This window comes from Bos indicus, chromosome 3 (assembly GCF_029378745.1).
Source record: "Bos indicus isolate NIAB-ARS_2022 breed Sahiwal x Tharparkar chromosome 3, NIAB-ARS_B.indTharparkar_mat_pri_1.0, whole genome shotgun sequence".
NCBI lineage: Eukaryota > Metazoa > Chordata > Mammalia > Artiodactyla > Bovidae > Bos > Bos indicus.
This window is the reverse complement of record NC_091762.1, coordinates 52,426,761-52,439,725: the sequence shown is the minus strand read 5'-3', so window position 1 is coordinate 52,439,725 and position 12,965 is coordinate 52,426,761. Positions and strand designations below refer to the sequence as shown.

At 34.1% G+C, this 12,965-nt stretch overlaps 1 protein-coding gene across 1 annotated transcript in view; it reads right to left on the bottom strand.

Moving 5' to 3' along the window:
• Positions 1–12,965, bottom strand: part of HFM1 (helicase for meiosis 1) — a 109,238-nt gene that overhangs the window by 63,059 nt on the left and 33,214 nt on the right. The window contains exons 13-19 of the mRNA XM_070786132.1: positions 8,701–8,744; positions 8,493–8,594; positions 7,951–8,096; positions 6,874–6,968; positions 6,132–6,265; positions 5,259–5,306; positions 2,101–2,181 (exon numbers count right to left, since the gene is read on the bottom strand). Of these exons, the coding sequence (XP_070642233.1) occupies positions 2,101–2,181; positions 5,259–5,306; positions 6,132–6,265; positions 6,874–6,968; positions 7,951–8,096; positions 8,493–8,594; positions 8,701–8,744 (650 nt within the window). The remainder of the gene's footprint in view (positions 1–2,100; positions 2,182–5,258; positions 5,307–6,131; positions 6,266–6,873; positions 6,969–7,950; positions 8,097–8,492; positions 8,595–8,700; positions 8,745–12,965) is intronic.

Genomic DNA, 12,965 nt, shown 5'->3' with positions numbered 1-12,965 from the left:
AACAAAGATTTTATGTTCATATCATTGTACAATATTCCAGGTCAAATTAACGGTTATATGCTTCCAAGTGTCAAATTTCATGTCACATATGTAAGAAAAGATTTCCAATAGAAAATTAATGGTCAAATGTTATAGTAAAGGTAAAAGACCTAGATCAAAACCACAATTACATAATGACTATAGCTTAACCTGTGAAAGTAAATTATGTTTTCAAAGAAATTATCATAAACTGAGAATAAAGGTCCAACATCTGCATGTTTAAGAAGCCCATAGTAAGGCAAAAAAAGTCAGCAAACAGAAATTCATTAAAGAAGCAGAAAAAATAGAATCAAAAGCAAGTTAAAAAGAATAAAATTAATCAAGTAGTATTCACTGATGATGGAGAAAGACAGCAAATAGTATATATATATATATCATTTATTAGGTATGTTTAAAGGCAGAAGAAATGGTATCAGTGGATTCGAGAAGTTCCACAGGGAAAGAATGACAGTGGGAATAAGATTCTTGAGAATTAAAGTATATAAAGAATAGATGATGAAGTTATATTAGTTTTCCCTCCTATTGTATAGCACAGGGAACTCTACTCAATACTCTGTGGTGACCTAAATGGGAAAGAAATCCAAAAAAGAGGGAATATATTAATATGTATATGTATAGCTGATTCACTTTGCTGTACAGTAGAAACTGAAATATAACATTGTAAAGCAACTATATGCCAATAAAATTTTTTTTAAATAAAATGACAGGGTTAAAAATAAAAAAGGAAGAAGTTATATTAGTGATTCTCATGCCTCCTCAGTGAGACATCCTAGAATACAAAGAAGGTAATTCTCACAAACAGATTTACCAAAATGAAGACCACGGGAGAAGGAAAAAAATGTTATAAATCTGTGGCTGAGAGTTAGGGAGCATGACACAAAATCATACATTGCTATGGTATGGTTGCAAGTACATAAAAACGCATTTAAAAATAGAAGGATACATGCAAAGTTAGATAGTCATATATTGATTTTTTCAAACTTTTCTATGCTTCCCAATTTTATTAGGCAAAGTACAATGAAGTCGATATTTTTCCCCAAGAAACTTCTAATCATGTGTGCTAAAAACTACAAAACACTCTTTCTTGCTTCTATTATACCCTATATAGAATCAAAAAGAGAGAGGCAGAGACAGAGAGAGAAAGAGAAGGCACCTAACTAACCATCTTCATAAGCCTTGTTTGAAGAAGTAAGAATTGGTAAAATGTTAGCTACAAGAGTTACAATGTCACTGAAGCAACCCAAAGATTTGAACTTTTCAATCCTCTGCTGCTGCTGCTAAGTCGCCTCAGTCATGTCCAACTCTGTGTGACCCCATAGACAGCAGCCCACCAGGCTCCCCTGTCCCTGGGATCCTCCAGTCAAGAACACTGGAGTGGGTTGCCATTTCCTTCTCCAATGCATGAAAGTGAAAAGTGAAAGTGAGGTTGCTCAGTCGTGTCCCACTCTGCGACCCCATGGACTGCAGCCTACCAGGCTCCTCCGCCCATGGGATTTTCCAGGCAAGAGTACTGAAGTGGGTTGCCATAGCCTTCTCTGTTATATGTAACTTAAAAAAAAATTCAAACATGTACATGACTAAATAAATGATAGGTACACTTCCTCCATGAAATACTGAAATGGATGTTAAAATGATTTCAAAAACAAGCAATGTGAAAAAGTGTTTATGACATACACTAAGAGAAATACACAGGATACAAAATCGTATACATATTAGGATTGCAATTGTAAAAAAAATAGGGAAAACATTGGAAGCAAATCCAAAATTATTAACTGAATGGTTCTTTTAGGATACTGAGATTATGTTTTCCCCCTCATTTTCAAGTTTTCCATCATGTTGCCACATAAGTCACCAAAGTTAGTGAACAGAAATTTAATGCCTGTCAAAAAGGCAGCTCTATAATCTTATAAATAGGAATCATATAAATTTTTCATGCTAATAATGATGATACCCTGTTGAGAATTGAAACCCCAATTTAATTTTACCATCATCTAAATTTTAGTGGAACAAATGTTTAAATTTAGTCTTAATTGTTAAATTTACTAACAATGAAAAAATTACCAGTTGGTTTGAAATTAATATCTTCATCCATTTTTATCAGGTTCAGAGATGACAAATCATTCAGATTCTTCAAACACAATTCTGTTCAAATATAAAAAACATATTTTAACTTTAGTAAAATAAAAAGGCAATAAAAAAACAGAATATATTATTAAATATTCTGAAGTCGTGTTTCTGTGTAATTTTTCTGGGAAGAACTGTAATTCCTACTTAAGTGGTAAAAACAAAACAAATGAAAAAAATCTCATTTAAACAAAAGAGCCACCTAATATGCTGAAAAAATTTTTATAACAGTAAAAGTAATAAAAATAACACTCAAGTGATAACATTTACAACTTAAAATGATACATCTGTATTATCTCATTTAATCCTCAAAAAGACCTGAATGAAATTGAAGCTTTCAGTTCAGTTCAGTTGCTCAGTTGTGTCCGACTCTTTGCAACCCCATGAATCATAGCACGCCAGGCCTCCCTGTCCATCACCAACTCCAGGAGTTCACTCAGACTCATGTGCATCGCATTGGTGATGCCATCCAGCCATCTTATCCTCTGTCGTCCCCTTCTTCTCTTGCCCCCAATCCCTCCCAGCATCAGGGTCTTTTCCGATGAGTCAACTTTTCACATGAGGTAGCCAAAGTATTGGAGTTTCAGCTTCAGCATCAGTCCTTCCAAAGAACACCCAGGACTGATCTCCTTTAGGGTGGACTGGTTGGATCTCCTTGCAGTCCAAGGGACTCTCAAGAATTCTCCAACACCACAGTTCAAAAGCATCAATTCTTCGGCACTCAGCTTTCTTCACAGTCCAACTCTCACATCCATACTGACCACTGGAAAAACCATAGCCTTGACTAGACGGACCTTTGTTGGCAAAGTAATGTCTCTGCTTTTCAATATGCTATCTAGGTTGGTCATAACTTTCCTTCCAAGGAGTAAGCGTCTTTTAATTCCATGGCTGCAATCACCATCTGCAGTGATTTTGGAGCCCCCAAAAATAAAGGTCTGCCACTGTTTCCCCATCTATTTCCCATGAAGTGATGGGACCAGATGCCATCGTTTTCTGAATGTTGAGCTTTAAGCCAACTTTTTCACTCTCCACTTTCACTTTCATCAAGAGGCTTTTGAGTTCCTCTTCACTTTCTGCCATAAGGGTGGTGTCATCTGCATATCTGAGGTGATTGATATTTCTCCCGGCAATCTTGATTCCAGCTTGTGCTTCTTCCAGCCCAGCATTTCTCATGATGTACTCTGCATATAAGTTAAATAAGCAGGGTGACAATATACAGCCTTGACGTACTCCTTTTCCTATTTGGAACCAGTCTGTTGTTCCATGTCCAGTTCTAACTGTTGCTTCCTGACCTGCATATAGGTTTCTCAGGAGGCAGGTCAGGTGGTCTGATATTCCCATCACTTGAAGAATTTTCCACAGTTTATTGTGGTCCACACAGTCAAAGGCTTTGGCATCGTCAATAAAGCAGAAATAGATGTTTTTCTGGAACTCTCTTGCTTTTTAAAAGGCTATGTAAAACATGTGAGATATGTTCCAAGAATAAAGAGACTGCAAGGACCTGAAGTGGGAACAGCTTGATGTGGTTAAGGAACAGCAAGATAGCCAATTTGGACAGAGTGGAAAAAAGGAGGGGAAAGTGACAAGAAATGAAGTCAGAGAAACAAACAGGCACAGGGATATCAAACAGGACTTTGTGGTGAAGATTTGCATTTTATTCTAAGTGTGATGGTAAGGCTGCTTCCCAGGTGGCGCTAGTGGTAATGAACCCTCCTGCCAGTGCGGGGGACCTGAGATATGGGTTCGATCCTGGGTCAGGAAGATCCCCTGGAGGAGGCCACGGCAACCCAGTCCAGTATTCTTGCCTGGAGAATCCCAAAGACAGAGGATCCCAGCTGGCTACAGTCCATAGGGTCACAAAGAGTCAGACACGACTAAAGTGTTTAGCAAACACACACATTGGTAAAGCTACTGGAGGATACAGAGCAAGAAAATATAACCAAATTTAGGAAACAGCATAATCTATGCTAAGGATCCTTCCTAAGAAATTTAAGGCAGAACTCTAAGGAAACCAAAACATTCTATCCAGTTACATAATAAATTCAGCTATTCGTTATAGGGGAAAATTAGCCACTCTATAATAACTGAAAATAAGACAAATACAAACTGTTAAGAACAGTTTAGAAAAGTTAAATCATTACAGCTACCAGAATATAGCAAGATATTTCTTGGTAATATTTCATGAATTATTTCTCATTTCATGTGTATTTGCTCATTTTGATTTAAAGAAAGTACGCCTTTATTTTTTTGTGTGTGTGTGAGGAAAAGTAAGCTTTTAAAACTCCATTTCAAATTTGGTCAATACAGAAAGGATAATACAACTATTTTACAGATCTGTTTCTCAACAGCAGCATTATTAATTTAAGCTATCGCTTATCAGCATTTTTAACGAAATATTTATTCTTTAAGAATGATAATTTTACTTCTTCATCCTTATCTCTGAATTTTTATTTGCCATATGTATATATCCAAGTAGAGAATAAATTAAAATTGGCTAAATATTTTTAGGGGTCTAACATTTTTTCTTTTACTGGAAGACAGTCTCAGTACAATGTAGAGGCAGCAATTTCTACTCCTAATAAATGCTCAACAATCTGTTATTTTCAAAGATATGTAATGAAATACTGAGTTCAGAAATGAAGGAATGAAAATACTCATTTCAAAAATGAGATAATGAAATTAACTGAAAACTAAAACTGAGGTTTGACAGGAATACTTTATTAGCACAGACTGGGATAAGAAGCCCACAGTCAAGCTAAGCTTATATTTTCAATTAAAATTAAACTAGAAAAGGAAAATAAATAATAAAATTGTATATCTATAGTCAACATTTCCAAAGGCCAGGATCATTTTTAAAAACAAATTAATTAATGTCATACAAAGGAAGATAGTCTGATAAAATTAATAGATTAATTCAGAAAAAAAAGTATATGTGTAAAGCTTTATTTACCTGTGAAAAAAGAAATCCATATATTTTTTCTGCAAATAAAGTAATTTTAAAAAATATTTTACTAGACTATTCCTAGTTTTACAACAACTAGACCTTTTCATTAAAATTTATAGAATATAATTTTTTAGAAGGAAATGCATCTAACCTTGTAATTTTGATTCAATTCCATCTTTGTTCAATCCAGATGCAAAACCTATTTAAGTTATGAAAATTTATTAAAAATAAAATAGAATGAGATTTATTCATCCTTAGAGGCTTACTTTGATACCCCAGTTAACTAGAAAAGAGTAGTCTAACTAAATCTTAAATAGAAGAAAAAAGTACCTTAAAGTTAAAAAAAGGCTTAAACATCTATAGAAAATAACTATTGTTGTGAAATCCTTTCAATATCAAATGGCTTTCTTTTGTTAATTTTACTGTATAACAGTGACCAGGAATACTATATGTATTTTTTCCTCTTACAGATCTGAAACTTTTGAACCTGTGGAATTAGAATGGTATTATAGCAAGTCAGGTTTTAATTTTATATTCTGCAATTCCAAGTATTTTTACTTTATAATCTTTACCACATGAAAGAACCCTCTAGAAGCAACATAACCATAAATGTTAGCTTTAGAAGGAAGATGAAAATTCCAACAGCAACAATATTATCATATATTTTGGTTTGAACACCAGTTTGGACAAAATTCAAAAATTGTTTTTGATTTTAGCCACCAGGGAAGCCCTTTAACTTATTTTAAATAATTCTAAGCATTTAAAAAATTTTTACTGGAGACAATTTTTTTCTAAAAGGTCTATATTTAACGGTGTTGATTTCAAGCCTTATTAAAAGACTAGAAGTAAAACAGATAAAGATTTCTCATGTTTGTCTAATCTTGCCTCTAAATGTATTTGTTATAGTTGTTACTTTTATTTCTGCTACCTTTTAACTTCTATAATCTATTCTGTGACCTATTAGTAAAAAATAGGCCCAAATGGCTTGATAAAATTATTACTCTTCAAAATCAAAGTAACAAACCATAATGAGATGGATTTTTCAAGGCTCTGATATAAAGCAAGGTTGATCGTATCCATTCCAAAGCAATATTCACGTTTGTGATGGTATGCAATACTATCTCTGCATTTAAATGCTCAATAAGATGTCTGTGCAAACTAATGGGGGAAAAAAACTTTTCATTAGTATTATGCATTTCAATGTCATAAAACTCATTGTTTAGAATAATATTTGATAATTTAATGATATAGTTGACTATAACTGAATACTATTGCTACTTTAATAATTCAGGAAAGTTAACTTAATTTTCAAAAATATGAGTAAACCTTAATGTCAGTTTAACTTTTCAAAAGTTACAGATTTCTTTCTACTCCATGACTCTAGAAAACAATATTGCTTAAAAAAAAAAAGGCTGGGGAATAGATTACATCCTATTTTCCCAAAGAGTATTATAATCAAACACTTTACTACAAGGTCTCAGGGTTCCTGTCTTCTATTATTATGCAAATTTAAAGATGTGAAAATTATATTCCTCTCATTACTAATTTGGCCTTTTATAACAAGAATACATGCAACTGCATGCTGATAAACAATGCTAAACAACTATTACACTGTCTTTTTCTAACTATTAATTTCTTAAAAGAATAAACTTTCTAACTAGGTTATTGAAAAATTCCAAGAAAATGGCCTTAGAAAATCCCTAATCTATTAAAAGGAAAAATACAGGATATATTAACATTATTTTTTGGAATATTTTACATATTACCTGCTTTCTATAGTGTCACTGCAAGCAAGCATCTGAATATACTTCTCTTTTGTGCTTAACCGAGTCATAATAACTGCAGTGGCTGTAGTGTCAAACTGGAAGAAAAGAAAAAGAGAGAGAAATTTAATAAAGAAAAGTATATGTTCATACCAGTTTTCTTCAATAACTCAAGATTTTCATTTTATATTAAACAATTCCCTGTCTTAAACAACAGGTCAAAAAGACCTTAAAAATGCTTCTGAATTGAATGTTAACTGAAAATTTACCTTAAAATCCTCCCAACAGTATAGACATAAAAATACCACTTTGGTTGCAATATAACAATTTTGGCAATAGTAAAACCAAAACAAACTTAGGTAACTGGTTAAAAGCTGCAAGATTTAGTGTAATTCACATATAATCTAAATTATCCTATAAAAATTATAAATTTGTGTAACATAATATTTTGGTATTCTCTGAAAAGATATTCCTCCTAAATTTTACCTTAGTCCATATATGAATGACTTTTTTATTCAGGAATTTGTCAGATTAGGCCATGTTTTATAATGTATATGGGCTGATTTTTAATTGTCACAATATCTGGGGACCACTACTGGCATTTGTGATAGTATCCAGGGATGCTACATGTTCTGCAATGTACGAGTCCTATGGAATGAAAAACAGTCCCATCCAAAATGCCATTCAGTATAAAAAGCAAACAAAACAAAACAAAACAATCCCCAAAGCCAAAAAAAAACAACAACAACCCCAAAACCCTGTAACAGCATATACATTCACAAACTCAATCACTTATCAACAAGTAGGAGTTAGAGGGAGTGAAGGGAGTACTTGAGACTTGTGAAGGGAGTTATGTGGGACTTTGATGAGACTTGTTTTACTTCTACTCCTCCATGAAAGTAGTAGATTTTCTTAGTTACATTTATTTTCAAACCTACTTTAAATGTGAAATATTAATCTTTTGTTTAACAAAGCATACACATTTCTTTTTGCTTTTTACACTGTCTTTATTATTTTATTTTTTTTCATTTTACATTGTCTTTAAAATGAATTACAAAAAAGTGAAATACTGTCACTTACTTGAGGTCGACCAGCTCTACCAATCATCTGTAGAATATCTGTTTCACTGTATTCTTCAAACATTCCTCCAGCATAATGCATTGTAGATTTTATAACCACTAGGTGAGCAGGCAAATTGACTCCCATGGCTAAGGTACTGGTAGTAACTGTATCAAATTAAAGAATATTACTTTTAAGTCATATAACTTTATTGTTTCAGGTAAAAGTTTTCTTATAAAAGAATATTTTTATAAATGTATAACAATAAAAACTTATATATAGGAAATTCAGAATAAAAAGAAAGAAAAGAACATCACTATGTAAAATAATATATCTTAAAGCTGAAAAACTAATTCTTACTTTTCAAACTGCAGTATTTGCTAAAATAATAAATAACTAAAACTGCAAGAGAGTTTACTGTAGCACATATTTGTATGGGTAGTTACAATTTAGATTCTTGGAAGAAAATAGAAATAAGTAAGAATACCTGAGTTTTTTCTTTTTTTCCCTCAAAATAGTTTCCAAAAGATCTTACAATATCCACAAGAATATGTTTTACTTACAAAGAACTGGTATATCTCCAACAGTAAAAGCTCCTTCAACTACTTTTCTATCTGACAGTTCCATACCAGCATGATGATAAGCAACACCATGTATTAAGATATCTACAAAAGAAAAATGTCATCTGTCATGTACTTTTAAAGTTAATTAGTAATTGGCTCCTTTTATCTATAGGTGAAAATATGATTTAGAAATTATCTCTAAACTTACCTCTCAGTTTTGAATCTTTTATGGAATATGCACACTTTTGTAACCTATTTAAAAAACAAAAAATTATTGAGTTTTTCCTATTAGCATCAAAAACTTGGATAGTGTATTACTTAATTATTTTGAAGATTACAGATATCAAAATATGTTTATAACATCATTTTTCAAAAACCATCTTCAACAAGTAGAGACTACCTAACTTTCACACTGAGAAGTCCCTAATTTTACAGCTAGGCAAAACAAAAACAGAAACCCCTAGATAATCCAATTTTTAAAAGGGCAGAGGACCTGAATAGACTTTTTTTTTCAAAGATGACATACAAATGGACAACAGGATAAGAAAAGGTACTCAACATCACTAATCATTAGGGAAGTGCAAATCAAAACGACAATGAGACATCACCTCACACCTGTCAGAATGGCTATCATCAAAAAGACAACAAATAACAAGTGCTTGTGAGGATGTGGAGGGAAGGGAATCCTTGTGCACTGTTGGTGGGAATATAGCAAATGCAGCCACTATGGAAAACAATATGGAGATTTCACAAAAGTTTTAAAATAGAACTACCATATGATCCAGCAATTTCATTTCTAGGTATTTATTCAACAAAAATAAAAACACTTAGTTCAGAAAGATATACGCATCCCTATGGTCATTGCAGCATTATTTACAATAGCAAAGATATGGAGTCAATGTGTCCAACAATAGATGAATGGATATATAAGATGTGGTATACACACACACACACACACACACACACACACACACACACACACGTGGAATATTACTCAGTAATAAAAAAGAAATGAAATCTTGCCATTTATTTGTAACCACACGGATAAACTTAGAGGGTATTATGCTAAGTGAAGTAAGTCAGATAGAGAAAAGCAAAAATTATATGATTTTCCTCTTATGTGGAACCTAAAAAGCAAAACAAATGAACAAACACAGAATAAAAATAGAGTAATAGAAACAAAACAAACAGGTGGTTGCCGGGGGAGAGGGAAGCAAAGAAATGTGTAAGGGAGATTAAAAAGAACAAACATACAGTTACAAAACATGAGTCATGGGTACAAAATGTAAAGTGTGGGAATACAGTCAATAATTATGTATCAATATTACCTTATATAGTGACAGATCATTATGACGATCATGACAATCGTCACTAGACTTATGACGATAATCTTGAAATGTATAGAAAACACCAAATCACTCTGTTGTAGAACAGGGACACTGACCCCACAGTGTTGAAGGTCAATTATACTTCAAAAAGGAACAAACAAATTCATGGAAAAAGATGGTGGGGAAGGGGAACTAGATGAAGGTAGTCAAAAGGCACAAACTTCCAGTTATAAGATAAATAGGTTGTTGTTGTTTTCAGTCATTAAGTCATGTCCAACTCTTTGAGACTCGTGGACTATAGCACATCAGCTTCCTCTGTCCTTCACTATCTCCTGGATTGCTCAAATTCATGTCCATTGAGTTGGTGACACTATATAACCATCTCATCCTCTGCCATCCCCTTCTCCTTTTGCCTTCAATCTTTCCCAGCATCAGGGTCTTTTCCAATGAGCTGGCTCTTTGAATCTGGTAGCCAAAGTACCAGAGCTGTGCTTCAGTAACAGTCCTTCCAATGAATATTCAGGACTGATTTCCTTCAGGACTGACTGGTTTGATCTCCTTGCAGTACAGGGGACTCTCAAGCATCTTCTCCAGCCCCACAATTCAAAAGCATCAGTTCTTTAGTGCTCAGCCTCCTTTGTGGATCAACTCTCATTTCCATGCATAAGTACTGGAAAAATGATAGCTTTGACTATACGGACCTTTGTCAGCAAAATAATGTCTCTGCTTTTTAATATGCTGTCTAGGTCTGTTATAGCTTTCCTTCCAAGGAGCAAGCATCTTTTAATTTCAAGACTGCAGTCACCACCAGCAGTGATTTGGGAGCTCAAGAAAATAAAATCTGTCACTGCTTTCACTTTTTCCTGTCTATTTGCCATGAAGTGATGGAACCAGATGCCTTAATTTTAGGTTTTTTTAATGTTGAGTTTCAAGCCAGCTTTTTCACTCTCCTCTTTCACCCTTATCAAGAGGCTCTTTAGTTCCTCTTCACTTTCTGCCATTAGAGTGGTATCATCTGTATATATGAGGTAGTTGATATCTCTTCTTAATCTCTTCTGCTTCTGGTAGGTTCTTACCAGTTCTGTCCTTAATCATGCCAATCCTTACATGAAATGTTCCCTTGATATCTCTAATTTTCTTGAGATCTGTCTTTCTCATTCTATTGTTTTCCTCTATTTCTTCACATTATTTAAGAAGGCTTTCTGATCTCTCCTTGTTATTATCTGCATCTCTGCATTCAGATGGGTATATCTTTTCTTTTCTTTTTTTTTTGGGGGGGGGGTATATCTTTTCCTTTCTCCCTTGCCTTTTGCTTCTCTTCTTTCCTCAGCTATTCATAAAGCCTCCTCAGACAACCATTTTGCCTTCTTGCATTTCTTTTTCTTTGGGATGGTTTTGGTCACTGCCTCCTGTACAATGTTATGAATCTCCATCCATAGTTCTTCAGGCACTCTGTCTACTAGATTTAATCCCTTGAATCTATTTGTCACCTCTACTGTATAATCATAAGGGATTTGATTTAGTTCATACCTGAATTGCCTAGTGGTTTTCCCTACTTTCTTCAATTTAAGCCTAAATTTTACAATAAAGGAGCTCATGATCTAAGCCACAGTCAGCTCCAGGTCTTGTTTTTACTGACTCTATAGAGTTTCTCCATCTTTGGCTACAAAGAACATAATCAGTCTGATTTTGGTATTGATCATTTGGTGATATCCATGTACAGACTTGTCTCTTGGGTTGTTGGGAAAGGGTGTTTGCTATGACCAGTGTGTTCTCTTGACTAAACTCTATTAGCCTTTGTCCTGCTTCATTTTGTACTCTAAGGTCAAGCTTGCCTGTTCTTCTGGGTATCCCTTGACTTCTTTTGAATTCCAATCCTTTAAGATAAAACTATGTCTTTTCTTGGGGTTAGTCTAGAAGGTGTTGTAAGTCTTCATAGAACTGTTAAACTTCAGCTTCTTTGGTATCAGTGGTTGGGGCATAGACTTGGAGTACTGTGATGTTGAATGGTTTGCTTTGGAAATGAACTGAGATCATTCTGTCTGTTTTGAGATTGCACCCAAGACTGCATTTTGGATTCTTCTGCTGACTCTGAGGGCTAGTCCATTTCTTCTAAGTGATTTCTGCCCACAGTAGTACATGTAATGCTCATCTAAATTAAATTTGCTAATTCCCATCCATTTTAGTTCACTTACTCCTAAGATGTTTAATCTTGCCATCTTCTGCTTGACCATGTCCAATTTACTTTGATTCAAGGACCTGTATTCCAGGTTCCTAGGCAACCTTGTTCTTTACAGCACTGGACTTTACTTTCACCACCAGACACACCCACAACTGAGTGTTGTTTCTACTTTGGGCCAGTCGTTTTATTCTTTCTAAAGCTATTTATTAGTAATTGCCCTCCTTTCTTCCCCAGTAGCATACTAGATACTTTATGACCTTGAGGGGGCTCATCTTTCTGTATCATATCTTTTTGACTTTTCATACTGTCCATGGGGTTCTCCAGGCAAAAATACTGGAGTGGGCTGCCATTTCCTCCTCCAGTGGACCAAGTTTTGTCACAACTCTTCCCTATGATCCATCCATCTTGAGTGGCCCTGCATGACATGGCTCATAGTTTCATTAAATTACACAACCCCCTTCACTGTGACAAGGCTGTAATCTATGAAGGGGAAGATAAATAGTTACTGCTGCTGCTGCTAAGTCGCTTCAGTCATGTCCGACTCTGTGCAACCCCATAGACGTCAGCCCACCAAGCTTCCCGTCCCTGGGATTCTCCAGGCAAGAACACTGGAGTGGGTTGCCATTTCCTTCTCCAATGCATGAAAGTGAAAAGTGAAAGTAATGTTCAATATGATAAATATAATTAACACTGCTTCATGTTATATATAGAAGTTGTTAAGAGAGTAAACCCTAAGAGTCTCATCACAAATGAAAAACATTTCTATTTCTTTAATTTTGCATCTATAGGTATGGATGACAAATATTCACTAAACTTAATGTGGTAACCATTTCATTCTATATGTAAGTCAAATCATTATTTTCTATACCTTAAACTTATACAGTGCCAGATGTCAATTATATCTCAATAAAACTGGGAAAAATAAGGAAATGAATAAGTATAAATAAAACCATCCAAAAAAAG